At 39.2% G+C, this 27,774-nt stretch overlaps 1 protein-coding gene across 1 annotated transcript in view; it reads right to left on the bottom strand.

Moving 5' to 3' along the window:
* LOC124621966 (potassium channel subfamily T member 2) overlaps nt 1–27,774 on the bottom strand; it is a 700,004-nt gene that overhangs the window by 224,143 nt on the left and 448,087 nt on the right. Inside the window, exons 11-12 of the mRNA XM_047147499.1 lie at nt 22,846–22,995; nt 14,105–14,325 (exon numbers count right to left, since the gene is read on the bottom strand). Coding sequence (XP_047003455.1) covers nt 14,105–14,325; nt 22,846–22,995 — 371 coding nt within the window. The remainder of the gene's footprint in view (nt 1–14,104; nt 14,326–22,845; nt 22,996–27,774) is intronic.

The following is a 27,774-nucleotide window of genomic DNA, read 5'->3' as shown; positions in this document are numbered from 1 at the left end:
CTCTTTTTTCCCCCTAAGGTAAGTCTTTCCGCTCCCGGGATTGGAATGACTCGTTACCCTCCCCTTAAAACCCACATCCTTTCGCCTCTCCCTCTCCTTCTCTCTTTCCTGTTGAGGCAACAGTTTGTCGCGAAAGCTTGAATTTCATGTGTATGTTTGTGTGTCTATCGACCTGCGAGCACTTTCGTTCGGTAAGTCACATCATGTGTTTTTAGATATATTTTTCCCACGTGGAATGTTTCCCTCTCTCTCTCTCTCTCTCTCTCTCTCTCTCTCTCTCTCTCTCTCTCTATATATATATATATATATATATATATATATATATATATATATATATATATATACACACACCAAATGGGAAAGCGCTGGTAGATACACACAGTGAAAAAACACACAAACACACACACAAAATTTCAAGCTTTCGCAACCCACCGTTGTTCATCAGGAAAGGGGGAAGGAGAGGGAAAGACGAAAGGACATGGGTTTTAAGGGAGAGGGTAAGGAGTCATTTCCAATCCCGGGAGCTGAAAGACTTACCTTAGGGAGAAAATAAGGAAAGGTATACACTCGCACACATGTCCATCCACACATATACAGACACAAGCAGACATATATGTGTGGATGGATATGTGTGCGCGCGAGTATATACCTGTCCTTTTTTCCCCCTAAGGTAAGTCTTCACTCAGAAGAACTCCAGAATTTCCTCTCCAACCTCAACTCCTTTGCTTCCATCAGATTCACCTGGTCCTACTCCAAATCCCATGCCACTTCCCTTGATGTTGACCTCCATCTGTCCAATGGCCAGCTTCACACGTCCGTCCACATCAAACCCACCAACAAGCAATAGTATCTCCATTATAACAGTTGCCACCCATTCAACATCAAACGGTTCCTTCCTTACAGCCTAGGTCTTCGTGACAAATGAATCTGCTCCAGTCCAGAATCCCTGAACCATTACACCAACAACCTGAAAACAGCTTTCACATCCCGCAACTACCCTCCCAATCTGGTACAGAAGCAAATAACCAGAGCCACTTCCTCATCCCCTCACACCCAGAACCTCCCACAGAAGAACCCCAAAAGTGCCCCACTTGTGACAGGATACTTTCTGGGACTGGATCAGACTCTGAATGTGGCTCTCCAGCAGGGATACGACTTCCTCAAATCCTGCCCTGAAATGAGATCCATCCTTCATGAAATCCTCCCCACTCCACCAAGAGTGTCTTTCCGCCGGCCACCTAACCTTCGTAACCTCTTAGTTCATCCCTATGAAATCCCCAAACCACCTTCCCTACCCTCTGGCTCCTACCCTTGTAACCGCCCCCTGTGTAAAACCTGTCCCATGCACCCTCCCACCACCACCTACTCCAGTCCTGTAACCCGGAAGGTGTACACGATCAAAGGCAGAGCTTCGTGTGAAAGCACCCACGTGATTTACCAACTGACCTGCTTACACTGTGAAGCTTTCTATGTGGGAATGACCAGCAACAAACTGTCCATTCGCATGAATGGACACAGGCAGACAGTGTTTGTTGGTAATGAGGATCACCCTGTGGCTAAACATGTCTTGGTGCACGGCCAGCACATCTTGGCACAGTGTTACACTGTCCGGGTTATCTGGATACTTCCCACTAACACCAACCTGTCAGAACTCCAGAATTTCAAGCTTTCGCAACCCATGGTTGCTTCATCAGGAAAGAAGGAAGGAGAGGGAAAGACAAAAGGATATGGGCTTTAAGGGAGAGGGTAAGGAGTCATTCCAATCCCGGGAGCAGAAAGACTTACCTTAGGGGGGAAAAAAGGACAGGTATACACTCGCACACACACACACACACACATATCCATCCCCACATATATGTCTGCTTGTGTCTGTATATATATGATATGTTCCCATACTCATGATGAGTATACAATCCATGATGTGTATACAACAGGTTTTTGCACATTAAAGAATAAGTTGAACAGTTGCTTAAGGAGTTAGCAGATGTCATTTCTACAGTTTTTAAAAACAGTGGAAGGCAATCGACAAAGAAAAAAAAAAAAATAAAGAAAAAGAAATAAATAAATAAATAAAAAAAAAAATAAACAAATAAATAAATGTTAAGAACCTGCTAAAGAAAAAAAAAATTTACACCATATTTAAAACTGTATATACACTAGAAAACTGGCAGACAATAAATGGTTGGTTGGTTGGTTGGTTGGTTGGGGGAAGGAGACCAGACAGCGTGGTCATCGGTCTCATCGGATTAGGGAAGGAAGGGGAAGGAAGTCGGCCGTGCCCTTTCAGAGGAACCATCCCGGCATTTGCCTGGATTGATTTAGGGAAATCACGGAAAACCTAAATCAGGATGGCCGGACGCGGGATTGAACCGTCGTCCTTCCGAATGCGAGTCCAGTGTCTAACCCAGACAATAAATGAAACACACTACTTGAGAAGAGTAACATGTTAAGCATTTGTGACTTAAAATTATTAGTGGCCGATGATGTAAAAACTAAGATCTTTGTCCCTCCTCATCCTGAGATCTGAATCCAACCTATCTCCCTTTTTGTCAGTACTTAATGTTTCATCTTCTGAAGATTCTGTCTACATCAGTGTCTACATCTATAATCTGCAAACCACCGTGAGGTGCATGTCAGAGGGTACGTCCCATTGTATCAGTAATTAGGGTTTCTTCCTATTTCATTCACATATGGCGTGCAGAAAGAATGATTGTTTGAATGCCTCTGTGTGTGAAGTAATTATTATAATCTTATCTTCACAATCTCTATGTGAACAATACATGGGTAGTGTATCCCTAGAGTAGTCATTTAAGGAGGTTCTTTAAACTTAGTTAATAGACCTTCTTGGGATAGTTTACATTTGTTTTCAGGAGTCTTCCAGTTCAGTTCCTTCAGTATCTCTGTGACACTCTCCCATGGATTAAACAAACCTGTGACTATTTGTACTGTCCTCCTCTGTATACGTTCAATATCCACTGTTGGTCCTATATAGTATGGGTCCCACATACTTAAGGAATATTCTAGGATGGGTCACAATCTCTTTTGTAAAATGATTGCACTTCCACTGTATTCTACTAATAAACTGAAGTCCAACACCTGCTTTACCCAAGAATGAACCTATGTGACCATTCCATTTCATATCATATCCATGCAGAGTGTTACACACAGGTATTTGTATGAGGGCTGATTCCAACAGTGATACATTGATATTACAGTCATAGGATACTACATTTCTTCGTTTTGTGAAGTGCAAAATTTTACATTTTTGAACATTTAGAGAAAGTTGCCAATCTCTGTCCCGTGTTGAAATCTTATCAAGATCTGACTGAACATGTAATGTAACTGGATGGATAAAAAATCTACTCACCAAATGATGGGAGAACACACACATAAAAGAAAGTCATACTCAGGCAAGCTTTTGGAGTTAGTGGCTCCTTCTTTGGCAGAAGGGTTGAAGGGAAAGGAAGAGGGATGAAGGAAAAGGACTGGAGAGGTCTAAGAAAAAGAGTAGATCTAGGGAAAAGTCACTCAGAAGCACAGGTCAGGGGAGACTTACTGGACAGAATAAGAAAAAAAAGATTGATTGTTGCGGAAATGCACTGGATAAGATTTGAAACCCTGAGATCTTAAAGGTGGAAGACAGGGTAATATGCGAGACAGAGATTACTGTTAAAATATTGTGTGCAGGTTAATAAGAGTGAAAATCTCAGTGCATTTACAGAGCAGAGGTGGGAAGGGGATGACGAAAAATAGACAGGTACAAAATTAAAGCTTTAGAAAACTAAAACGGCTGAAGAAAGGAATAGTTACTGAGATGGAAGAAACTGATGTACATTAAGCCCTGGTGTGTGGCGAGAACCAAAGACATGCTGTAGCACTAGTTATGGAAGGAATTGATGTACATTAAGGCCAGGTGGGTGGCGAGAACCAAAGACATGCTTTAGCACTAGTTCCCATCTGCAGATTCCAGAGTAACTGGTGTCTGGGGGAAGATTCAAGATGGTGCATATGGTGAAAAAGGCCCCAAGGCCACAAGTGTCACATTGTAGAACATGCTCTGCAACAGGATATTGTATGTTGCCAGTATACACCCTCTGTCTATACCCGTTCAACCTAACTAATAATTTGGTGGTAGTCATGCTGATGTAAAAGGCCAAACAGTGTTTACATAACAGCTAGCAAAAAATGTAAATGTCATGTGACTAGGGCCTCCCATCGGGTAGACCGTTCGCCGGGTGCAAGTCTTTCGATTTGACACCACTTCGGGGACTTGTGCATCGTGGGATGAAATGATGGTGATTAGGACAACACAACACCCAGTCCCTGAGCGGAGCAAATCTCCGACCCAGCTGGGAATCGAATCCGGGCCCTCAGGGCTGACATTTTGTCGCGCTGATCACTCAGCTACCGGGGGCAGACATAACAGCTGGTATATGATATGTGTCGTTTCACTGGCAACTCTCCCTTTGATAGTATATGTTTTGCCAGTTACAGGGCTGTTATAAGTTGTGGTAGGAGGGTGCATAGGGCAAACCACAGGGCTAGGAGGCATAGGCTAGGGAGATGGGTGCAGGAGCATAGGGTCTGACAACAATATTGCAAAGATTGGGAGGGTGATGAAAAGCTGTTCTAGATGAGGTGGACAAAATCTCAGACAGAATACATCTCATTTTGGGGTATTCCCTATGTATCCTCCTACCACCACCTACACTGCCCTGTAACTGGCAAAACATATACTATCAAAGGGAGAGCCACCTGTGAAATGACACATGACGTATACTAGCTGTTACTTAAGCACTGTTCAGCCTTTTGCATTGGCTTGACTACCACCAAATTATCAATTAGTATGAATGGGCATAGGCAGATGGTGTATACTGGCAACACACAATATCCTGTTGCAGAGAATGCTCTACAACATGACAATTGTGACCTCAGTGCCTGTTTCACCAAACATGCAATCTGTATTCTTCCCCCAGACACTAGTTTCTTGGCCCCTCCCACCGGAGGTTTGAGTCCTCCCTTGGGCATGGGTGTGTGTGCTGTCTTTAGAGTAAGTTAGTTTAAGTAGTGTGTCAGTCTGGGAACCGATGACCTTAGCAGTTTGATCCCTTAGAAATTCACACACATTTAAACACTTCTGAACCAGTTTCTCAAACTCCGCAGGTGGGAACTAGCAATACATGTCCTTGGTTCTCGGCACCCACCTCGCCTTAATTTACATTAATATCTTCCAGCTCAGTATCTACTCCTGCCTTAACTATGTTTTAGTTTTCTACCTCTCATTTCTGTACCTGAAAATTTTTGCCTTCCCCCTCCCACCTCTGTTATGCACAATGCACTCATATTTTCACTCTTATTAACTTGTACATGATGTTTTAACAGTAATCTCCGTCTAGCATATTACCCTGTCTTCCACCTTTAAGCTCTCTGGATTTCAATTTTCATCGGGTACAGTCCCCAAAATCAGTCTTTCCTTGTCATTTCATCCAGTTAGTCCCCCCTGACCTGCAGTTCTGGGTGACTTTTCTGACATCTACTCCTTTTCCTTGACCTGTCAAGTCCTTTACCTTCACCCCTATTCCTTCGCCTCCAACCCTTCTGCCAGAAGAAGGAGCCACTGTCCCTGAAAGCTTGCCTAATTATAACTTACTTTTATGTGTGTATTCTGTTTCTGCTTGATGACTAGATTTTTTTATCTATCCAATTACATTATATTGTCAAAAATTGGTTATTCTCATTATTGAACATTTATGCAGCTTCTCTCAGATGTATTTCATCACAGATAATTGCATCATCTTCAAAAAGCCTGATTTTATTATTAGTATTGTCTGCAAGGTCATTAATATACAACATGAACAGCAAGGGTCCCAACACACTTCCCTGGGCACACCTGGGTTACGTCTACATGAATGACTCTCCATCCAAGATAACATGCTGTGTCCTCCGTAACAAAATTCCTTAATCCAGTCACAAATTTTAGCTGGTACCCCTTATGAACATACTTTTGACAATATGCATAGGTGCGGTACTGAGTCAAATGCTTTTCGGAAGTCAAGATAAACTGGATCTACCTGGCTGCTTTAATAAAAAGCTTTCAGTATGTCATGTGAGAAAAGGGTGAGTTGGGTTTCACAAGATCGATGTTTCCAAAATCCATGCTAGTTGGCAGTGAGGAGGAAATTCTGTTCAGGATACCTCATTATGTTTGAGCTAAGAATGAATATGTTCTAAGATTCTACAACAGATCCATGTCAAGGATACTGGACGGTAGTTTTGTGGATCACTTCTGCTATCCTTCTTGTAGATGGGTGCAACTGCAAATTCAGTACAGAATCTGACAGGGATTCCCTCAGGAGGCGGAGCTTTGCTTAGTTTCAACGATTTCAGCTGTTTCTCAACACCCCTGACTCTAATGCTAATTTCATTCGTCTTTTCAGTGGTATGGGCATTAAATTGGGGCAATTCTCCTGGGTTTTCCTTTGTAAACGAACATTTGAAAATGGTGTTCAGCATTTCAGCTTTTGCTTTGAACCCTCAATTTCAGTTCCTGTTTCATTCACTAGGGAATTGACACTAACTTTGGAGCCACTATCAGCCTTTATATATGATCAGAATTTCTTTGGATTTTGTGAAATATCATTTGACAATAATCTGTTACGGTAGTCACTGAAGGCATTGTACCGATATACTGTACAAAATATTAAAACCTGTGACGATAAGTCAGACACATAGCAAAGTAAAATGAAAATAGTAAAAAACTCTGAAAATGAGTGTGCAATTAGCTCTCTTAATGGTAATTAATAATAAAATGAAATAATAATGGTACAAACAGATTCTATAAGATAACTGTATAGGATCTCTGTATTAATTATTATTTTACTCGCTGACAAAAGAAACGAAGAAGACCAGCATTATTACTCTCTCTCTCTTCTAGTCTTGAAGCTAACACACGCTATGGCGGCCATTACACAATGTAAGTTGTAAATTTTAAATAATATATGACAATTTATGCCGATTGTGTATTTTTTCCCTTCATATGCCTAGTGACCTTCATGCAGAAATAAGAATATCATTTGTAAGGTTTTCAGTACACTGGATAAATGACAAGAACGGTTGAACAATCCACCATTCTTGGCAGACATCTTGTGTAGGAAAAATTTCATTGCGTTCCGTCATCAACGGACGCATTAGAAGACTTGCACCATAATTATCAAGGAGAAGAAAGTGAATACGCTGTTTTATGTTGTATGAAAGTAAAAACTAAGCACATTCCATTAAGTTCATATATAGGCCGCTTCTCGGCAAGATGAAGATTATTACGTTAACAGAAAAGGGAAATACTTTCCTTTAGTACAAGGTTTCTTTTAATTCAATTTCACTACAGTAAAGATACACTGCAGCAATATTTTAATGAGATAACACAAAATACAATCCCCGAGATTGTTTTATTTTATTTTTATTCTTTTGTCAGTATGAACGCTCCACGTAGACCTCAGTTTTAATAAATGCTAAAAGTGCCTCACACAATCTTATATTAACAGTGCCGATTCTTTAACTAGTTTACTGACCATATATACCTTTCTGATAGTTTTAGTTGTTCTTTGTACTTTGGTAATCATTATTGCTACAACTGCATCATGGTCACTGATACCAGTTTTGACGCAGACATCTTCAAAGATATCAGGTCTATTTGTTACCATTACGTCCAACATATTTCCTTCATGAATGGGCTTCCTAACTATCTGTTCAAAGTAGTTTTCAGAGAAGGTATTTACTAAAGTTTCACAGGACACCTTATACACCCATCAATAACAACACTGTAGTTTCCCCAATTAACTGTTCCGTGATTTAAGTCTCCGCCAGTGATTATAGTACAATTGGGGAAACTACATACAAGTGAATGAAGGTTTTTATGTAAAGTTTTCGGTTACATCAGGAGATGATTCTGGTGGGCAACAGAAGGATCCAATTATTGTTTTATGACCACCCCTGATATTGTGTCTTGTCCAAACAAACTCACATGCAGCTTGAATTTCCATCCCACAGGATTTGAGTTTCTTGTCTACTGTGACCAATACACCACCTACACACCCCATTTGCCTATCCTTTAATTAATTTTCCCCAAAAATCTCACCGCTATCAATTACAGGTATCAACAAACTTTCTGTACCTAGTATTATGTGAGCTTCATTGCTTTTTCATGAGCGCTTCAAACTCTGGCACTTTGTTGCAAATGCTTTTGCAGTTTACCAATAGGGAGGCATTTCTTTCGATCTTACACTGATACTTCCGGGTGTCCTACAGTTATCGTTGTCTGGATTGGATGGAGAGTTCCCTAATCTAAAAAACCCTCGTGTGCACCACACACACAGTCAGCTACCAGGGTAGCAGCCTCTAGTGCACACCTGACCAATTTAGGGGGACACTACGGTTATCAACCCTGTGGTGCAAGTCTAGAAGTCAACAGCTTGTCACAGAACTTTTGAAGTCTCTGGTTCAGTCCTTCCATTCGAGTCAGAACCAGAGGGCCATGATCTGAGCTCTGTTGAAACTCCACATGTACGGCTGGTCTTCTCAACCTTCTCTGCCGGTCACAGAAATGATACAAAAATGACCTCAGAGCCCAGACGACAGGCATCATTTGCCCAGCATGTGACACAATATGTAGCTGGTTACACCCTGTACCCTCAAGGTGATGTATTTCAAGCACATGACAATGTTGAAGCAGTACACCGATGTAGTTCATGGCTTTGAAGGTCATTAGAGGCAAAATACTGTTGATTTCTCAGTCTAATGTTTCTTTAAATGTTCAAGAAAAACTCATTTGGTCAGTTCAAGTGCATCACTGTGTTTAGCCATACCAGACAATGTAACAAGTCATATGAATAAATGAGTAGCATTTCAGTCATCTTAGTTCAACATGTGTCCTTTGACCTAGTCGGTACAAGGTCCGTCCTTGGCCCTGATAACCTGTTCCATGTGCGATGCATTTACTCATGTTGTTGTTGTTGTTGTCTTCAGCCCTGAGACTGGTTTGATGCAGCTCTCCATGCTACTCTATACTGTGCAAGCTTCTTCATCTCCCAATACTTACTGCAACCTACATCCCTCTGAATCTGCTTAGTGTATTCACCTCTTGGTCTCCCTCTACGATTTTTACCCTCCGCGCTGCCCTCCAATGCTAAATTTGAAATCCCTTGATGCCTCAGAACATGTCCTACCAACCGGTCCCTTCTTCATGTCAAGTTGTGACACAAACTTCTCTTCTCCCCAATTCTATTCAATACCTCCTCATTAGTTATGTGATCTACCCATCTAATCTTCAGCATTCTTCTGTAGCACCACATTTCAAAAGCTTCTATTCTCTTCTTGTCCAAACTATTTATCATCCATGTTTCACTTCCATACATGGCTACACTCCATACAAATACTTTCAGAAACAACTTCCTGTCACTTAAATCCGTGCTCGATGTTAACAAATTTCTCTTCTTCAGAAACGATTTCCCTGGCATTGCCAGTCTACATTTTATATCGTCTCTACTTTGACCATCATCAGATATTTTGCTCCCCAAATAGCAAGACTCCTTTACTACTTCAAGTGTCTCATTTCCTAATCTAATTCCCTCAGCATTACCCGACTTAATTCGATTACATTCCATTATCCTCGTTTTGCTTTTGTTGATGTTCATCTTATATCCTCCTTTCAAGACACTGTCCATTCTGTTCAACTGCTCTTCCAAGTCCTTTGCTGTCTCTGACAGAATTACAATGTCATCGGCGAACCTCAAAGTTTTTATTTCTTCTCCCTGGATTTTAATACCTATTCCAAATTTTTCTTTTGTTTCCTTTACTGCTTGCTCAATATACAGATTGAATAACATCGGGGACAGGCTACAACCCTGTCTCACTCCCTTCCCAACCGCTGCTTCCCTTTCATGCCCCTCAACTCTTATAACCGCCATCTGGTTTCTGTACTAATTGATAATAAACTTTCGCTCCCTGTATTTTACCCCTGCCTTCTTTAGAATTTGAAAGAGAGTATTCCAGTCAACATTGTCAAAAGCTTTCTCTAAGTCTACAAATGCTAGAAATGTAGGTTTGCCTTTCCTCAATCTATTTTCTAAGATAAGTCGTAGGGTCAGTATTGCCTCACGTGTTCCAACATTTCTGCGGAATCCAAACTGATCTTTACCGCGGTCGGCTTCTACCAGTTTTTCCATTCGTCTGTAAAGAATTCGCATTAGTATTTTACAGCTGTGACTTATTAAACTGATAGTTCGGTAATTTTCATATCTGTCAACACCTGCTTTCTTTGGGATTGGAATTATTATATTCTTCCTGAAGTCTGAGGGTATTTCGCCTGTCTCATACATCTTGCTCACCAGATGTTAGAGTTTTGTCAGGACTGGCTCTCCCAAGGCCGTCAATAGTTCCAATGGAATGTTGTCTACTCCCGGGGCCTTGTTTCGACTCAGGTCTTTCAGTGCTCTGTCAAACTCTTCACGCAGTATTGTATCACCCATTTCATCTTCATCTACATCCTCTTCCATTTCCATAATATTGTCCTCAAGTACACCGCCCCTGTATAGACCCTCTATATACTCCTTCCACCTTTCTGCTTTCCTTTCTTTGCTTAGAATCGGGTTTCCATCTGAGCTCTTGATATTCATGCAAGTGGCTCTCTTTTCTCCAAAGGTCTCTTTAATTTTCCTGTAGGCAGTATCCATCTTACCCCTAGTGAGATAAGCCTCTACATCCTTACATTTCTCCTCTAGCCATCCCTGCTTAGCCATTTTGCACTTCCTGTCGATCTCATTTTTGAGACGTTTGTATTCCCTTTTGCCTGCTTCATTTACTGCGTTTTTATATTTTCTCCTTTCATCAATTAAATTCAATATTTCTTCTGTTACCCAAGGATTTCTACTAGCCCTCATCTTTTTACCTACTTGATCCTCTGCTGCCTTCACTATGTCATCCCTCAGAGCTACCCATTCTTCTTCTACTTTATTTCTTTCCCCCATTCCTGTCAATTGTTCCCTTATGCTCTCCCTGAAACTCTCTACAACCTCTGGTTTAGTCAGTTTATCCAGGTCCCATCTCCTTAAATTCCCACTTTTTTGCAGTTTCTTCAGTTTTAATCTACAGTTCATAACCAACAGATTGTGGTCAGAATCCACATCTGCCCCTGGAAATGTCTTACAATTTAAAACCTGGTTCCTAAATCTCTGTCTTACCATTATATAATATATCTGATACCTTCTAGTATCTCCAGGATTCTTCCATGTATACAACCTTCTTTTATGATTCTTGAACCAAGTGTTAGCTATGATTAAGTTATGCTCTGTGCAAAATTCTACCAGACGGCTTCCTCTTTCATTTCTCTCCCCCAATCCATATTCACCCACTATGTTTACTTCTCTCCCTTTTCCTAATCTCGAATTCCAGTCACCCATGACTATTAAATTTTTGTCTCCCTTCACTACCTGAATAATTTCTTTTATCTGATCATACATTTCATCAATTTCTTCATCATCTGCAGAGCTAGTTGGCATAAAAACTTGTACTACTGTAGTAGGCATGGGATTCGTGTCTATCTTGGCCACAATAATTCGTTCACTATGGTGTTGGTAGTAGCTTAGCCTGGTTTTTTATTCATTATTAAACCGACTCCTGCATTACCCCTATCTGATTTTGTATTTATAACGCTGTATTCACCTGACCAAAAGTCTTGTTCCTCCTGCCACCGAAGTTCACAAATTCCCACTATATCTAACTTCAACCTATCCATTTCCCTTTTTAAATTTTCTAACCTACCTGCCCGATTAAGGGATCTGACATTCCACGCTCCGATCCATAGAACGCCAGCTTTCTTTCTCCTTATAACGACGTCCTCTTGAGTAGTCCCCACCCGGAGATCCAAATGGGGGACTATTTTACCTCCCGAATATTTTACCCAAGAGGACGCCATCATCATTCAACCATACAGTAAAGCTGCATGCCCTCGGAAAAAATTATGGCTGTAGTTTCCCCTTGCTTTCAGCCGTTCGCAGTACCAGCACAGCAAGGCCGTTTTGGTTAGTGTTGCAAGGCCAGATCAGTCAATCATCCAGACTGTTCCCCTGCAACTACTGAAAAGGATGCTGCCCCTCTTCAAAAACCACATGTTTGTCTGGCTTCTCAACAGATACCCCTCCATTTTGGTTGCACCTACGGTACGGCCATCTGTATCGCTGAGACACGCAAGCCTCCCCACCAATGGCAAGGTCCATGGTTCATGGGGGTAGGCATTTACTCATATGAGGTGCAAATGGTACCCTGTGGTATAGTCATCCATGTTGCATTTACCTGGTTCAAAAGTTCATCTGTGGTGGTCAACAATGGGTCACAGAACTGCACCCATAATTTCATCATATCCCACACATTTTTGATTTGTGATGAGTTTGGTGATCTGGTTGGCCACAACATACTGCATAACATACTAATGTACATGTACTGTGAATGTACATGTCCTATCTCTAGTCATTCAAGGTGTTTATCCAGTACATGAGTGTACATTTAGTGTGCCACAATGTTTTCTAAAGGTTTTGTGACATCTTATGTAGTAGTAAAAGCACACGATTAAAAAGTGAAAGAGGAAAGTTTTGTCTAATCTTGTATATAAATTACAAAAATAACAGACAAGAAGATTGGCCACATACTAAATTTGAAATGAGGTGCTATAATGCTTAGAATGAAAAACACCAACATGACAAAAAGCGAATTGCTATCAACACAGCGCAGTTAAGAAGTGCACATGTATGTATGAAGCAAAAACACAGCAGATGAAAGGATATCAAATCGATTAAACAGTAAATGACAGATGAGACATGGACCATATAACAACAAATATAATATGAAATAGGTTATGGCATCAACAATCCAAGAAGTAAAAGTTATGACCTGTTAGCTACACCCAGCTTCATTTACAGGATAGTCAACATTTTCCTTTCCAACATCTCACACAGAAACACTCAAAATGTGAAATGCTCAGTTATCATAAGCAACATGAGATAAGAATTTCTGTCATAACACAAAAATAAACTCTTCCTGTGAGTTCCCATCACATCCACAATAACATAAGGGTAAAGAGAATTTTTACGAAGCTTCAACTTTGATCGCAGAGATATTTGTTACGCAGAAAAATTTCCCAAAAACTTTCGGAAATGCCAGTAAAGATGGGAGATATTATTAGTTAAATATAGGTTTTTCAGTTTGCAAAGTGTAACTTGATTAAGACCTTGTACATCTGAGGTCATTGAATGTACTGTTGTCCAGAGAGCTAAATTCTACTTCTACATGGCAACTCTAATTTCCACTTAAGTGCCTGACAGAGGGTTCATTGAACCACCTTCGGACTTTCTCTGGTGTTCCATTCTTGAAGAGCACATGGGAAAAATGAACACCTAAGTATTTCTGTGCGTATTCTGATTTCTCTAATTTTATTAAAATGATCATTTCTCCCTGTGTAGATTGGTGTCACAAAAATATTTTCACCTTTGGAGGAGAAAGTTTGTGGTTGAAATTTTGTAAAACAATTCGACAGCAAAGAAAAATGCCTTCGTTTTACACATCGTCATCTCAACTTGCTTATTGTATCGGTGACATAGTCTCCCTGTTTCATGATAGTATGCAATGAGCTGACTTCTTCAAATATTTTCGAAGTCCTCTGTCAATCCTCTCAGGTGAGGATGATGGGTACTGAAGAGAAAATGTTAATTAACAATACAACAGTTAAAAAAAATTGTGTGGCTAAAAGAGGCTGGTATAATACAACACTGACTGAAGAAAATACCTTCACTACAAAGAGGGGAACGAGGAAAAAAGTGGTGACTGAGTGATAATTGTTGTTTTTGTGTAATGACAGAACTTCTGCTCATTTTTCTTTATTCATGAATGCTGTTCTTTCTGAAGTTCCATTTTCACTGCACAATGTGTTGTCTATGCTGTAAATGAAGCAAAAGAAGAAAGCCATGCAAACACTCACTGACGTGGATGGAGTTTGGAATCTGGAGTTGGAGTTTGGTACCATCAGTTTTAGTGTTATGCCCATCACCAGTCTCCTTACTGTGATCCTTGTCATCTGTTGCTGTAGTTCCACTTTCTGCACACAGCTGATTCTGCTGGTTCCCAAGAATAAAGGCAGAGTTCTCTTCCTTTGAAATGCTCATGTAGTAACATGTGTCACTCTTCTTCATTATATGTCTTGGGCCAGGATTAAGTAATATTGTATCTTCATAAAATTCAGGTAATTCTGCTGGTCGCACACCAACAAGTGCTACTCCATATCTGTTAATTAGAGAGAAAAAAATTAGGTTCTTACAAATATTACTGATGCAAATACCACTCTAAAAGATATTGTTTGCATTACTGATTGTTACTTATAGAAAAATTATACCTATGACCCAAACCAATTAATTTATTCATTATTTTAACTTTGGTGAAATATTCTCAACATCTGCATCTAGAATGAAATTTAGGTTATTTAAACGGAAAGTTTCAATAAATAAATGATTAAAAAGCTGAAAGCCACAGTGACCAATTGTTTTGTTTTTGGTGATGTGCATTGATTATTTATAGTAACAACTTGCACAGTCATAAATTCTGGTATAATTTCCAACTTCTAGGTAGATGACAAAAATTTGCAGATCATCAGTATTGGAAAACCAAACATATAAAAACATGCCTTTTGGACTCCAACACATGTAGTGGCAACACACATCCTGACAAATAAATTTAACAGCACCAATTCCGTACACGATCAGAACCAATCATAGCGTTTTGTATTTCGTTCCTAGACTACTGAGGCGATCAGTGCGAAGTACACCATCAAACTGAGTGCAATTATCAACACAACTACACTAGTGCTGATATATCACCATTATACAGTCTGGATGAGAGCAGTTACCCCTGTCCAACATTACTGACAGCAAGACATCTTATTTAACTGCCTGAAGTAATACAAGTGATCAAGGATAATTAATTAGTGACTTTATGGAAAATTATACTATGGATTCTTGTCTGAATTTTTGTAGCCAAACGAAGAGTGGGAAACGGACAAATGGGGTATCACATTCACCAGTGCAAGGAGCAGTTTTGTAAAAAAACGATTAATTCCTTGAAACAAATAAGGGTAATTAAAAAATGTAGTTAATGATTTGAGGAAAAATTTAGATATTTCATGAACCGGTTCCACTACCTATGTAAATAAGTGTCAAGAAGTTCACCTCTTAAAGACCTTGATTTTTCACAATTAAAAATTTGTAATGCGACATTTATCTGTCAAAATGGCTTCCTTTGAACCAAGTACTAAATTCATGACAATTGAGGAACAAAAGACATTAGGAAAGTGGTTTCATAAATGTCTCTATGTCTCACTGTTGCTGCACAACTACATACAACAACTGTTCCTCCTGCAGCCTTCTGGTGTGAAATACTTCGGCAAAACGAAGATTTGTTACTCATTAAATCTATGTCATATTGAGATTTTAATCTCTGGGTCTTTTTCTTGCATTCTGGGCTGTGCCTCACCAGAAGTTGTTGAAAAGTATGTGTGTGTGATAGGCTGTTTACCATTTGATGCTGAGCAGCATCTTTGAACAGAAGCTTTTAACTACAGCAACAATCAGACTGCCCTTTGATGATGACAACAGCGAGCTAGGTCAACTATCTCAAGAGATGTAGAAGTTACCAGACTTCCACTTCCCATCACATCATAAGTTGTGGATTTCTTTCTTTCACGTTGAAAAAAAGAAGTAAATATCAAATCATAGCATAAATTAAAACTTCTCTGCTGTCCATTAATCTGCAAACTTTTCATAATAATAACAGAATTCTGATCAGTATTTGAATATATTGTATTTCATGCTGAACAAAGCTAGAAAATAAAAAAGTAATCACATGCTATGTGAAATCATTTGTCTAAAAGTGAAAAATAAAACAGATCAGTAAAACTTTTGATGAGCCTTTGAATGGTGCTTGAAACCATACAGCTATTCAGATGCTGATTGAGAATTTAAAGTCCAAGGTTTAACTTGTAACATTGGAATTTTAAAGAGCACTTGAAGATATTTGTTTCATGAAATATGCTGACCATGCAGTCTGCTGTTGTGTGGCTTTAACATATTTCTCTCACCTATGCCTGAAGTGTCAATAATTTTTCCGGTTTCAAAATGTTTCACTGGAGAATCCCTTTAATTATCTAGAGACAGAATGTATGTATGCCAGAAGTAATGTCTCTCTTACAGGTGGTGTTGTTGCCTCACTGTTCTCGTTCACCCATTTTTTCCAGTAACAAAAAAGAACATGATTTGGGACTTCATTCAAAGGTGCATCCAAATGTTTCTCTAATCCATTTTATTTCTTACTTTTAGACAAGTGATTTCACAAAACATTTGACCATTCTTTTTTACATTTGGTCTTTATTTCCATTCTTCTCTTTGAATGCATTATTCTATCTTATGTTGATGAATGATTTCTGAAGGTCAAAAATACCACGGAGTTTACCTCACATTTCTTTCTCCCTTTCAACATTAAGTATAAAGTCATAATAATAGTTTCTTTAACAATTTTAAATATCCTGAAGTCTCTACATGTGATTTTTTAATTTTTTTTGGGAGATTAATGAAACACAGTCACTCACTCATGAATGAAGTAACCCTATAATTATATCAAGCACCATGCTTCAAAATCACAAGAAAGGGATTTGAAAATGACCAAGCAATTTACAATATATAACAAAATGCACTGACAATGATTCTCACTTTTTTGGTCGAGACATCAAAATGGTTATTTTTCAAGAGGGACCTTGTGCCTGCAAGTGCATTGTTTGGATGCTGCGGACCGTCAAAGTTTGAGAATTGGTGAATCAGTACACATTAGGATTATTTTTGCCATCACAGTTAGCTATGTGACCTGCTAGCCATCAACTTAAGGTAGGTTAATGGGTTATGCCTCATAGCGCAGTTCAGCATATACCTTATTCTTCTCACAGCCTTTTTCATCATCATAATTGGCTAGCAGACAACAGCAACTGAGAAAACTGTGAGAGAGACTGGAAAGTTGAAAGAAAGTATATTTTTCACCTTAGGCCTAATTTTTTCCAAAATTGGAGGGTTTTTATTTAGAAAAGAAGGTTTTCTGTGCTTGTTATATTATCCTGGATGTACAGTAACACAACAAGGTACTGAGAAATTTAATCTGAATTCAGGCCTCAGCTCTCAGAGACTACAGCGGCCTCATGTGTGGGAAATGTGCATTACGATTGTGTATGGTTGTTTTCCAACGTCTGTGGAAGAACATTGATAGCTTAGTCTACTGTTAAATGTCCCCATAGCTGCCTAACAGCTCCTCTATTTGATAAACAGCGCTCTTCCGTTTCATATTGGACTTTCAATTATATGCACTGAAAAGTTTACTCATTATGGTAGGTATTCTGAATGCTGCTATCAATTGTTCTGATTTTCGTCTGGCGTTAGATGAAGGGCATTCACACTTCGCAGGCTGCCCCGTATCTACGATACTTCGGAACAGGGCAAAAACTTGGTTGTGCCCCCCCCCTTTTCAAAATTATGAAAATATGTTCATTTTATAGTGCACATCTTTATGAAGAGTTTGATACATAAAAATGTATGTTCGAGGAAATGCAACACGTGTTATTTGGTCTTAAGTGTGACAAAGTGCAGTGTCGAGCCTCTTCACACAGCTTTCTTCTATCAGCATGTCACTGTATTTCGCTCTGTGGAATTCAAACATACATATTTTATAATGGAAATCATCAATCTGGTGCCTCACCTGCTCCCAGTCGGCCAGTTTGACAACCTAACGACCTTTAAAAGAAATAATTTAAATAAAAAAACATCTCACAATATTAATACTGGGTAGGATTATTTGTGACCAGGAGAATAAGAGCTCGTCAAAAACTTTGCACTCTTTATTACCTATTAGCTAATAACTTTCTCTTTTGCATGACAAACAATTAAATATGGGAAACAAAACCAGTTAAGACAAGAGCCAAGCAAGACAGTACACATTTCTTCAATCCTTAGGTCCCAGCACTTTTTCTCTCTCATCGTGCTACAGCTTGTGTTTCCTTACTGCGAAACAATCTATTACCTTATCAAAGTTCGTCAAACGTTTGTCTACGTATGAAAAATCAAAAAGTCGTTGTCTAATACTGAAAACATTCTTCATATGAATAGTGCTCAAGACTGGCGTGGTTTCTCAATTTGGTACGTCTATTTTGTCACTGTATGCTAGATAAAACGAAATAGGCCTTTATAATACTGCCGCTGTTTTAACATACGCCAAATAAGCGAGACTTTTTTGGCACAAATGGTCATTTTTATGTACCTCATTTACATAAATAACACGGCAGAACGTAATTCACAAAGTACCAATATCATATGCCTAATAGGTCTACTATAAACAAAAGTTTTTTGTTGGTAAATAATTTCAAATTTCACTCAAACGTTCCAGTTTGTCAAGCATGAGATCGAAATGCAGTAAAACAAAATTTTTGTATGTATTAGGAATCGTCATATTCTTCCATATAATTTGTGTGATGTCCCCGTTTCTTCTCCTCCATCGTTATAGAAAACAATCTTCTCATCAATAATTCTGTAACTGTTCTTGTCATTGTCGAAGCTTATGCTCTAGTAACTTCACTAACCCTCACCGGTTCAGTTATCCCATGTCTGTTCTCCGGTTGGGCATTATTAGGTGTTCGTACAACGCGTTTTCCAAGAATAGAAACTAAGCGTCTGCTAACTGGGAACTGTACAACTGGCCCATAGTAGTGTAGAGCCCTGGCAAAACATTTCTGTCGAAATTTCATTTTCTTGGACTCACTGCGAAGATATGTACTCTTTCTTACCTGTTATTCCCGTTAGTAATTTAATTACACTTTGGTAGTCTGAATCTATGGGTTTATAATAACGCCGATCATTCGCAAACTCAATCAACCATATACAGAAACAGCGCTTGGTGTTCCCCAGTCGGATTTATTCAGCTCACCTTGTATAGCCCCATCTCCTTCTGTCTGCAGGAAAGTCTTTTATTTCTAGATGCGATGGGGATTCCCGTGTCAGAGACATCACGTACGCATTCAAAAATCAACATATCATTGGTTTCTAATTCAACTTAGAATGTGTTCGAAAATGTTCAGAAACCAACTAGGATGGGTTCGAAATCATATGAAAAATTGAGAGACTAAAGTGCGCTGGATGCTAGATGCTTTGTGAAACAATGTTTTTTTTCTTTTTTTTTATTTTCTTCAAGAATGTGAATTTGGCACCCACTGAAATAGCCACTCGGGTCAGAAACCTCTGTTTGCCCCGCCCCTAGATCCGAGCCTGACGCTTGGTTCAAATGGTTGTTTACGAATAGTATGGTTTGGGACACTTCGAAGATGAACTGTTCACTAACACACTGCTAGTGACACAATCGTTGGGTACATGTGACACTAATGTGCAAAGATGTCTATGAATGAAAGTAGCAACCATACAATTTGCAGAAAGTCCAGCCCACAAATGTAGAGATGTACAAGTACAATTTGAGCAGTGTTTTTAGACCACTCTGTACACAACTGCTGACTTTGATGCTATTTACCAGTGAGTTAGAATTCTGAACTAAGAGAACACTCATATTTGGGCACACTAAAAACTGTGTATACAAGCCATTAGTTGTAATCAATACACGTTCAATGTGAACATGTGGACTGGGATAATTTTTGATCAGATCGTTGGGCTGTATCAAGTGTCAACCAGACTAAAAGAGTCAGTTTACCTCATTTTTCTGACATATGTTCTTCCTACCCAATTTAATAAGGTATGACTAAGTACTTGGCAGATAATGTGGCTGCAAAACATTGGAGCTTCAGTTTATTTTAATGCAAATGTGCAGCACCATCTGGATGGCACATACCCAGATTGATGGATTGTTACAGGGGGACCAGTTTGTGGCTACCTTATCCTAAACCACTTTCAGTGGGTTACTGTGATGATGCTTATCAAATGGACCCATACTGTACCTGAAATAATAACCACACACTGACATTTATTTAATCATGTACATATCTCACACTCATCACACTACTGATGTACAATCTGCAATGAAAGTGAACCCAGCACGATGTGGAGTTCCTGTTGAGTTTTGTAAACAAACTGTGAAACACCCACCCCATCACCATTACCTGAACCACTCTTTAACTCTGACAAATCACAATGCAAAAAACCATGAATTTCTGGGCATTGGTTTAATCTTGAATGATGATTACTTAGCCTAACTGTTCTGGTCAATGTATTAAGCATTCCACTGGTGTGACCCACGCATCTCCTTTACAGTGACGGCTAATAGGTCATGCAAATAATTATCATATACAATATTATGAAACCTTGATGCCACAGCTCCCCAATTTCGGCACCCAACAGCACGGAAAAATAACCATTGTTCTATACTGCACACCATACAAAGCTTTATTGGTTTTATACATCCAGCAGATACTAACTGGACAGTTTTTCTACTAGACAAACTGGCCAGTTGTGTTAAATATATAAAAAAGACTGTCATTGATTTCCACTATTTCATTTGTGAAACAAGTGTGTGTGTGTGTGTGTGTGTGTGTGTGTGTGTGTGTGTGTGTGTGTTAGTTTAATTGTCTATTTTGTCACACTAGAATATGCGGGAAGTTGGTTAAAATAAAGCACCAAAAATGTAAGTTCATACAAATTTCACATCTTTTTAGATGCGAGGAATACACAATAATTTACATACAACTGGATAGTGATTAATTTACAACATAGTGAAGAACACTTTACAACCTGGAAAGCTGGGTTTAATGACTGTGAAGTTACATTATCTGACCTTTATCCAAACACATAAACTTTTTATGTTATAAAGGTATCTGGATTTCCTCTGGCAAATCTGATTCACTTTTGTACAGTTCATGCTTTGTGAGGTGACATCTGTAAGCATGATAATTCCAACACCAATATCATGCATTAAAATTAAAAGCACTTGGGCATTTGTTGACTACACTTCAGATGTTAATATGAAGACCTCATATACATACTGAGCAATGATCAACTTGTCTGGGTATTTCTTCCAACACTTCTTTCTACGTTAGTCACTGATGAGCTGCAAATATTTCTAACACAGTAATACAAACATAAAAATCTACTCGCCTAATTGTAGCAGATGGAAACATACAAAAAAGCCTTTCTATGGTCTCCCCCCTGTGGCCCACTTGACGAGCAGATTTTTCTCTGACCGTATCATAAGAATTTCTGTCCTTAACTGAGCTTTGGTTTCCTACAGCGGTAAAGTACATTAAACACCGATGGTCAAAAATGTAACCCATGTTGTTGTTGTGGTCTTCAGTCCTGAGACTGTTTTGATGCAGCTCTCCATGTTACTCTATCCTGTGCAAGCTGCTTCATCTCCCAGTACCTACTGCAGCCTACATCCTTCTGAATCTGCTTGGTGTATTCATCTCTTGATCTCCCTCCACACTGCCCTCCAATACGAAATTCGTGATCCCTTGATGCCTCAGAACATGTCCTACCTACCGATCCCTTCTTCTAGTCACGTTGTGCCACAAACTCCTCTCCTCCCCAATTCTATTCAATACCTCCTCATTAGTTATGTGATCTACCCATCTAATCTTCAGCATTCTTCTGTAGCACCACATTTCGGAAGCTTCTATTCTCTTCTTGTCCAAGCTATTTGTCGTCCACAGTTCATTTCCATACATGGCTACACTCCATACACATACTTTCAGAATCGACTTCCTGACACTTAAATCCAAACTCGATGTTCACAAATTTCTCTTCTTCAGAAACGCTTTCCTTGCCACTGCCAGTCAACATTTTATATCCTCTCTACTTCGACCATCATCAGTTATTTTGCTCCCCAAACAGCAAAACTCCTTCACTACTGTACCTTAAGTGTCTCATTTCCTAATCTAATTCCCTCAGCATCACCCGAGTTAACTCGACTACATACCATTATCCTCGTTTTGCTTTTGTTGATGTTCGTCTTATATCCTCCTTTCAAGACACTATTAATTGTGTCCAACTGCTCTTCCAAGTCCTTTTCTGTCTCTGATAGAATTACAATGTCATCGGCGAACCTCAACGTTTTTATTTCTTCTCCATGGATCCATAAACATTTCTAATCAGTACACTGGCTTTATTCTTTGAGCAGACTTGAATGTGCTAGAGATGTGTGTGACACATGGGACTAAAGTGAGAAACTCTTCAATTACCTCCTGAAATATTGGTTACAGTAACAGATTGGTGTGGTACAGTGACTTGAATGTGCTAGAGATGTGTGTGACATATGGGACTAAAGTGAGAAACTCTTCAATTACCTCCTGAAATCTTGGTTACAGTAACTGATTGGTGTGGTACCGTGTCTACGTAACGCCTACCAGTACGGTAACTAATGTTGCTTCAGTCATAGTCTTACGAATAATTGTTTTAGCTTTGATCTAAGTATCAGAGAATGTGGAATTTTACTTGACAATTAGTATATAAATTAATTATTTTCAGATACTGCACTAGACAAATATGATGCTTGGAACTCTAAACGAAATTTAGCATTGGAATACATAACCAGACACACAGTTGTGGATAAAGTAAGTGTTGGTACTGATGGTATCTGCCCTTTTTGACAAATGGATTTTTTTTAAAAACTATCAGCTGGAGAACCTGTCCCTTTTATATAGTGAACAACATTATAAGCTTTCTTCCACCTTGTACTTGGCATAACCAACATACGGTATTCTATGCCTCACTGACCGTAACTTACTTTCTGTGGGAATGGAAGCTGGCATACGTGAAGCTCTTCCCTTCGTACTCTCCAAAAAACCTGCTGTCTCCCAGCACAATATGATATATTTCGTTTCCAGAGCATTTTCCATACAGTCGATGCCATTCTTCTTGGGAAGTCTGGCCCTCCCTAGAAGAGAATCATAAAATAAGAAATAATCATTTTTTCTGTACACTGAATTCCAATTACATAGGAATCAAATACAATAATTTGAGCAAATTAACTTAACTACTGCGGAGAGAGGAGAGGCACCGGTCTAGTATAAAATTACAGGATCTGCCATTATCCTTCAGTAACAATATTTAGAGTACGCCTCGTGCACACCAATTCACAAAATAACACTTTTGCAACCCAACAAAAATAAGCGGAAATGATATGAGCTTGACTGTAATAGGAATGATATGATGGACTGTAGGAATAATAAGAATCGATTGTAAAGAACAATACTGAATTTACTAATACACAGCCCACCATGCGATGTCAAGTTGAGAGAGCGAAATGCGGAAATGGAACCTTCCCTCGGGATCCACCACAATTTTAACAATTGCGTTGGATGGTGAGGGCAGGTTTAACAATGAAATAGCGAGGTTGCGGTTCATCAGGATCTCTCTCTCTCTCTCTCTCTACATTAAAATACAGCCAACTGTCTTACACAGATCCTGGAACGGTGTCAGTTAACGAATTAATACTGAGTTTTTAAGTAGTCTTGCCCCATTTAGTGCGAATGTAAAATGACGTGAAAGAGAACCAAGGTGGCAGTGCCCATTCAAAATATGGTGTGCTGGATAGGGTATTTGACGAAGATTTGTTGAAATACATTGCTGCTAAATTTGATGATGTAACTTCAGAAGTGTCAGATTGGAAGAGTCATCAAGGACAAGTTATTTGAGAGTTTACTAACGTAGTTTCTACACTGAATAAAGAAACTGGAGGCAGTGTGTGCCCGTGGAGTTGAAGCTTTTGCAAACATTCCTAAATGCTTAGATATAAAAGTTAATGACGTAAATGACTGTGAAATGACGACACTGGCTGCGGTGAGATTTCCAAGACGAAGCGATTGCCGTTTGCTGGTCTGCAGACAATGACGACAGCGATGATCAGAGGCCGCAACTCGGGCAGAACGTCTTTTTAAATGTGTTAAATCTGTGGTATCGATAGCTACGAAGCCACGGCGTACGTGCCAGTTCTTAAGTTGGCACTACAACTACGACATCGACGACAGCGCCTTCTACCAGGCGCTATGCAGCTCTACGAGCGCCGCTGCAGATTCGGCCCATTTCATTAAGAGCAGACGGCCTGGAAACATCGCTTCAACCTCAGAGGGTGTTCGCTTGCTATTGAGACTATGTACTACTTACGACGGGTCTAAGGCTTTGCTCATCATTGCAAAGTTACGTATGTCACTGACTAATATTTTCTATTAAATATACTTTCACGTAAAAAGCTGTATCGAGAATCTTACCTCACCTGCTCCTACTCACTTCCTACATTCGGCCTACACATTTAGTTTACAGGAGCAGACCCACGCGCCGCCTTCCAGGCGGGATACAAAAAAAATCTGTATTCAGTTTGGACATGCCTCTGTACGATTTTTGTCTTTGTGATTGAAACGCCGTAGTTTTATGTTGCCGTTTTCTGCCCTTTTTATATTAATGCCTAATTGCAGAAATAAATCACTATTGTTGCCATTTTGATTGAATAATAATAAAACAATAAACTACAAGAGTTTATTATTAAAAACAACAGTGACTATCACCGTAAAAGAGGCATAATCGTTCATCGTAAGAATAAATCTGATGTAAACGAACGGAAACTTAATGATTGGTCAGAAGCCGTAGCACAAGTGGTGTTGCTACACTCGTGGAAGTAGGTCCTGCTTTTGTATTAGATATATTATTACTAAGTTACGTTAAATGAAACTTTAAGATATTCAAATGTATTAACAGCCATCAACGTTTTTCTTAATCACGCTTCAGCTACGTTGTTTTTATTTAAAAAATGATGTACAGTCACAGTCTCTGTACTATTGTGCTCTGATAGTAACGCTGTTAATGCGCAATATGAAGACGGCTGAGACTGCTTCCTGCTCCGTAGTGAAACACGCGTGTGGAATGCGGTTAAAAAGTGCCGAGAAATAGGCAGTTTTTAATGTTTTTCATAAATTTACGGAGATAATCGGCTTTGAAGTTTTCCCAGCCATTGTAGTAATACAGATGAAGGAGGGATGGGGTACTCTTCGGAGCAGGGAACATCACAGCAACAGAAGCGAGAGACCTGATGGACTTAGAATTTATTTCTGAGAGGCTGGATGAAATAGCAACAGCCATTGAAAAAAAATTGCACTGCAGGAAATACAAACAGAACACATTTCTTATGTTTTACTCTCAGAAATGAACAAAAAGATGGTTTCTATCATGGAAATTGTTACAGAGTTGCAGAACAAGCTATAAAGCATTAAATTGGTGCAAAGTGAAGCAGGAAGACTTGTGCGCACACGGAAGAACTACAGAACTGAAATCGAAAGGATAAATCCACTCTGTAGGCAAGTGTCAAATCTACAACATCGAATACAAACCTTTAACTGTTGGAGTGTTTACAGCTACAAATATCGTCTAACATAGCTTACCTGCAGAGCTGAAGCATGACTGTTGAAGGAAGACTTCTTTTTTAGAGGCAGTACACTGCCATTTTGTTCAGAGTTATTATTGCAACTCAACAGTGATTTTTTTATATGTATGTATAAAAAAATTTGAAGAATGAGAAGGAAGCACACAGACGTAAAACAATCAATTATTTGGATAATTATTCAAATATTCTTAAAGATTTGCAAGATAAGTGGATGTATGCAACACAACTTGTTAGTTTCTTTTAGACAAGAATACACTGAAAATGGTTTATTATGTATCACAGAAGAAATTGTCAGATAATATATTTATTTAGTGAAGGCTGAAACATATTGATTACGGTGCCATTGTTCTAGTAGTTGTCTTATACAAAACAGGAACTTTATGAGACTGTGCCTATTTAAACTGCCTGTTGCCTGAAATCAAATGTAGTAATTGTGGACATGAGCTTCCTAAATGCATTTCATTTGGTGGAGGTGACAAAAGCTTAATTTATTGAACACAAAGTTGAATCAGTTAAAAGAATAAAATGTGCCTTTGCAAATAAACTAATCTGCATTACTGAATGCGACTTATGTTTCTACAAGAAATCTGAAACAGAATGTTAAGAAAGTTATTCATCTTCTGTCTTGATATGAATTTAATGAAATCTTTCTACAACTCCAGTTATCATGTAAAAATGTTTAAGGTATAGATTAGGATAAATGGAACCATGTAAGTGAAATTTGACTATGTGTAAATAAATGCAGTATCCAATAACACTGGAATATTTTTATAAAAAAAGAATGATAATCAAATACAAAATCCTCCCACTATCATTTTTTTGTCGGTCAATTTGAAATACCTACATCTCGCCGGCCGAAGTGGCCGTGCGGTTAAAGGCGCTGCAGTCTGGAACCGCAAGACCGCTACGGTCGCAGGTTCGAATCCTGCCTCGGGCATGGATGTTTGTGATGTCCTTAGGTTAGTTAGGTTTAACTAGTTCTAAGTTCTAGGGGACTAATGACCTCAGCAGTTGAGTCCCATAGTGCTCAGAGCCATTTGAACCATTTGAACCTACATCTCGTAATTACAAAACTCATCATAATTTTTAAGAGTAGCGCACGTCGTTCTGTTTCTAATTACATATTGGATGCTAAATTCCTGTTTTCATTTCAAATACAAATTCTTAATTATCTATGTTTTATGAAAGACTGTCCACAAAAGTTGCTTAATTAAGGTAACATAACCATTTAATTTTTTAAGGCAAAAATGAAAAACCAAATCCTCTTTAGTCGGACTATGTCCATAGTTTTATACCACAGAGGTAGAGAAGTATCGTAGAAACATGAAAACAACTATTTTCACAGCGTCGAGCACATCATACAAATGCTGCTTTTTTACATTTATTACTGTACCATTACAATATGAACCCAAAATAACTGATCCGGAGCCAAGTTGCGGGTTTTGGCCCGAGAAGTAACAAGATTGTTAAGCTGCCAGACGTACTGGAACTAACGCACGCCAACTTTTTCACAAGTCGATGCCGAACGCTGGCGAGTTATAGAACGGTTCGTCATAAAAGAAGAAGAGAAAATGCGGCGCCTGGTAGGTAGGCTTCGTGTATTCTGTTGATGATAGGCTCGTTATCAACGAGGGTGAGAAAGAATGCATTTTATGCTTATCGTCCGGTCACTTAAGAAGCGCGCCATTGTGCTGGAGTTTCTCCCAATATTATTTCATTGTCTTTAAAAATTAAATGACATTAGAAGCTATATTGTTTCTTTGCTAATCTCTTTTTACGTCTGAACTGCAACTGCTCACATTATTGCAAATTAATTGGACCGCTGGCTAGCCAGTGCTGTCCAAAGTTTAAAGCGCCGGTAAATTTGTTACTATCGCTCAGTCTACGTGCTTGTAACACAGCATAAAGCGTATCCTTATGATTGTACTTGACTGTACTGGTCACAGCTTGGCTTCCACTCGACTTGAAACGAAATCCAATGAGACTCAAACAAACGCGGAAGAACACAAAAAAAATGGCTCTGAGCACTATGGGACTCAACTGCTGAGGTCATTAGTCCCCTCGAACTTAGAACTAGTTAAACCTAACTAACCTAAGGACATCACAAACATCCATGCCCGAGGCAGGGTTCGAACCTGCGACCGTAGCGGTCTTGCGGTTCCAGACTGCAGCGCCTTTAACCGCACGGCCACTTCGGCCGGCGGGAAGAACACATATCGTAATGTTTACATCAGGTAAACAATTAGTCATTTCAGGGAAAATTAAGTCTATACTACACAT

The sequence above is a fragment of the Schistocerca americana genome, chromosome 1 (genome assembly GCF_021461395.2).
Source record: "Schistocerca americana isolate TAMUIC-IGC-003095 chromosome 1, iqSchAmer2.1, whole genome shotgun sequence".
Taxonomy (NCBI): Eukaryota; Metazoa; Arthropoda; class Insecta; order Orthoptera; family Acrididae; genus Schistocerca; species Schistocerca americana.
Note: the sequence above shows the minus strand (reverse complement) of the source record. Positions and strands in the feature narration are given on the sequence as shown.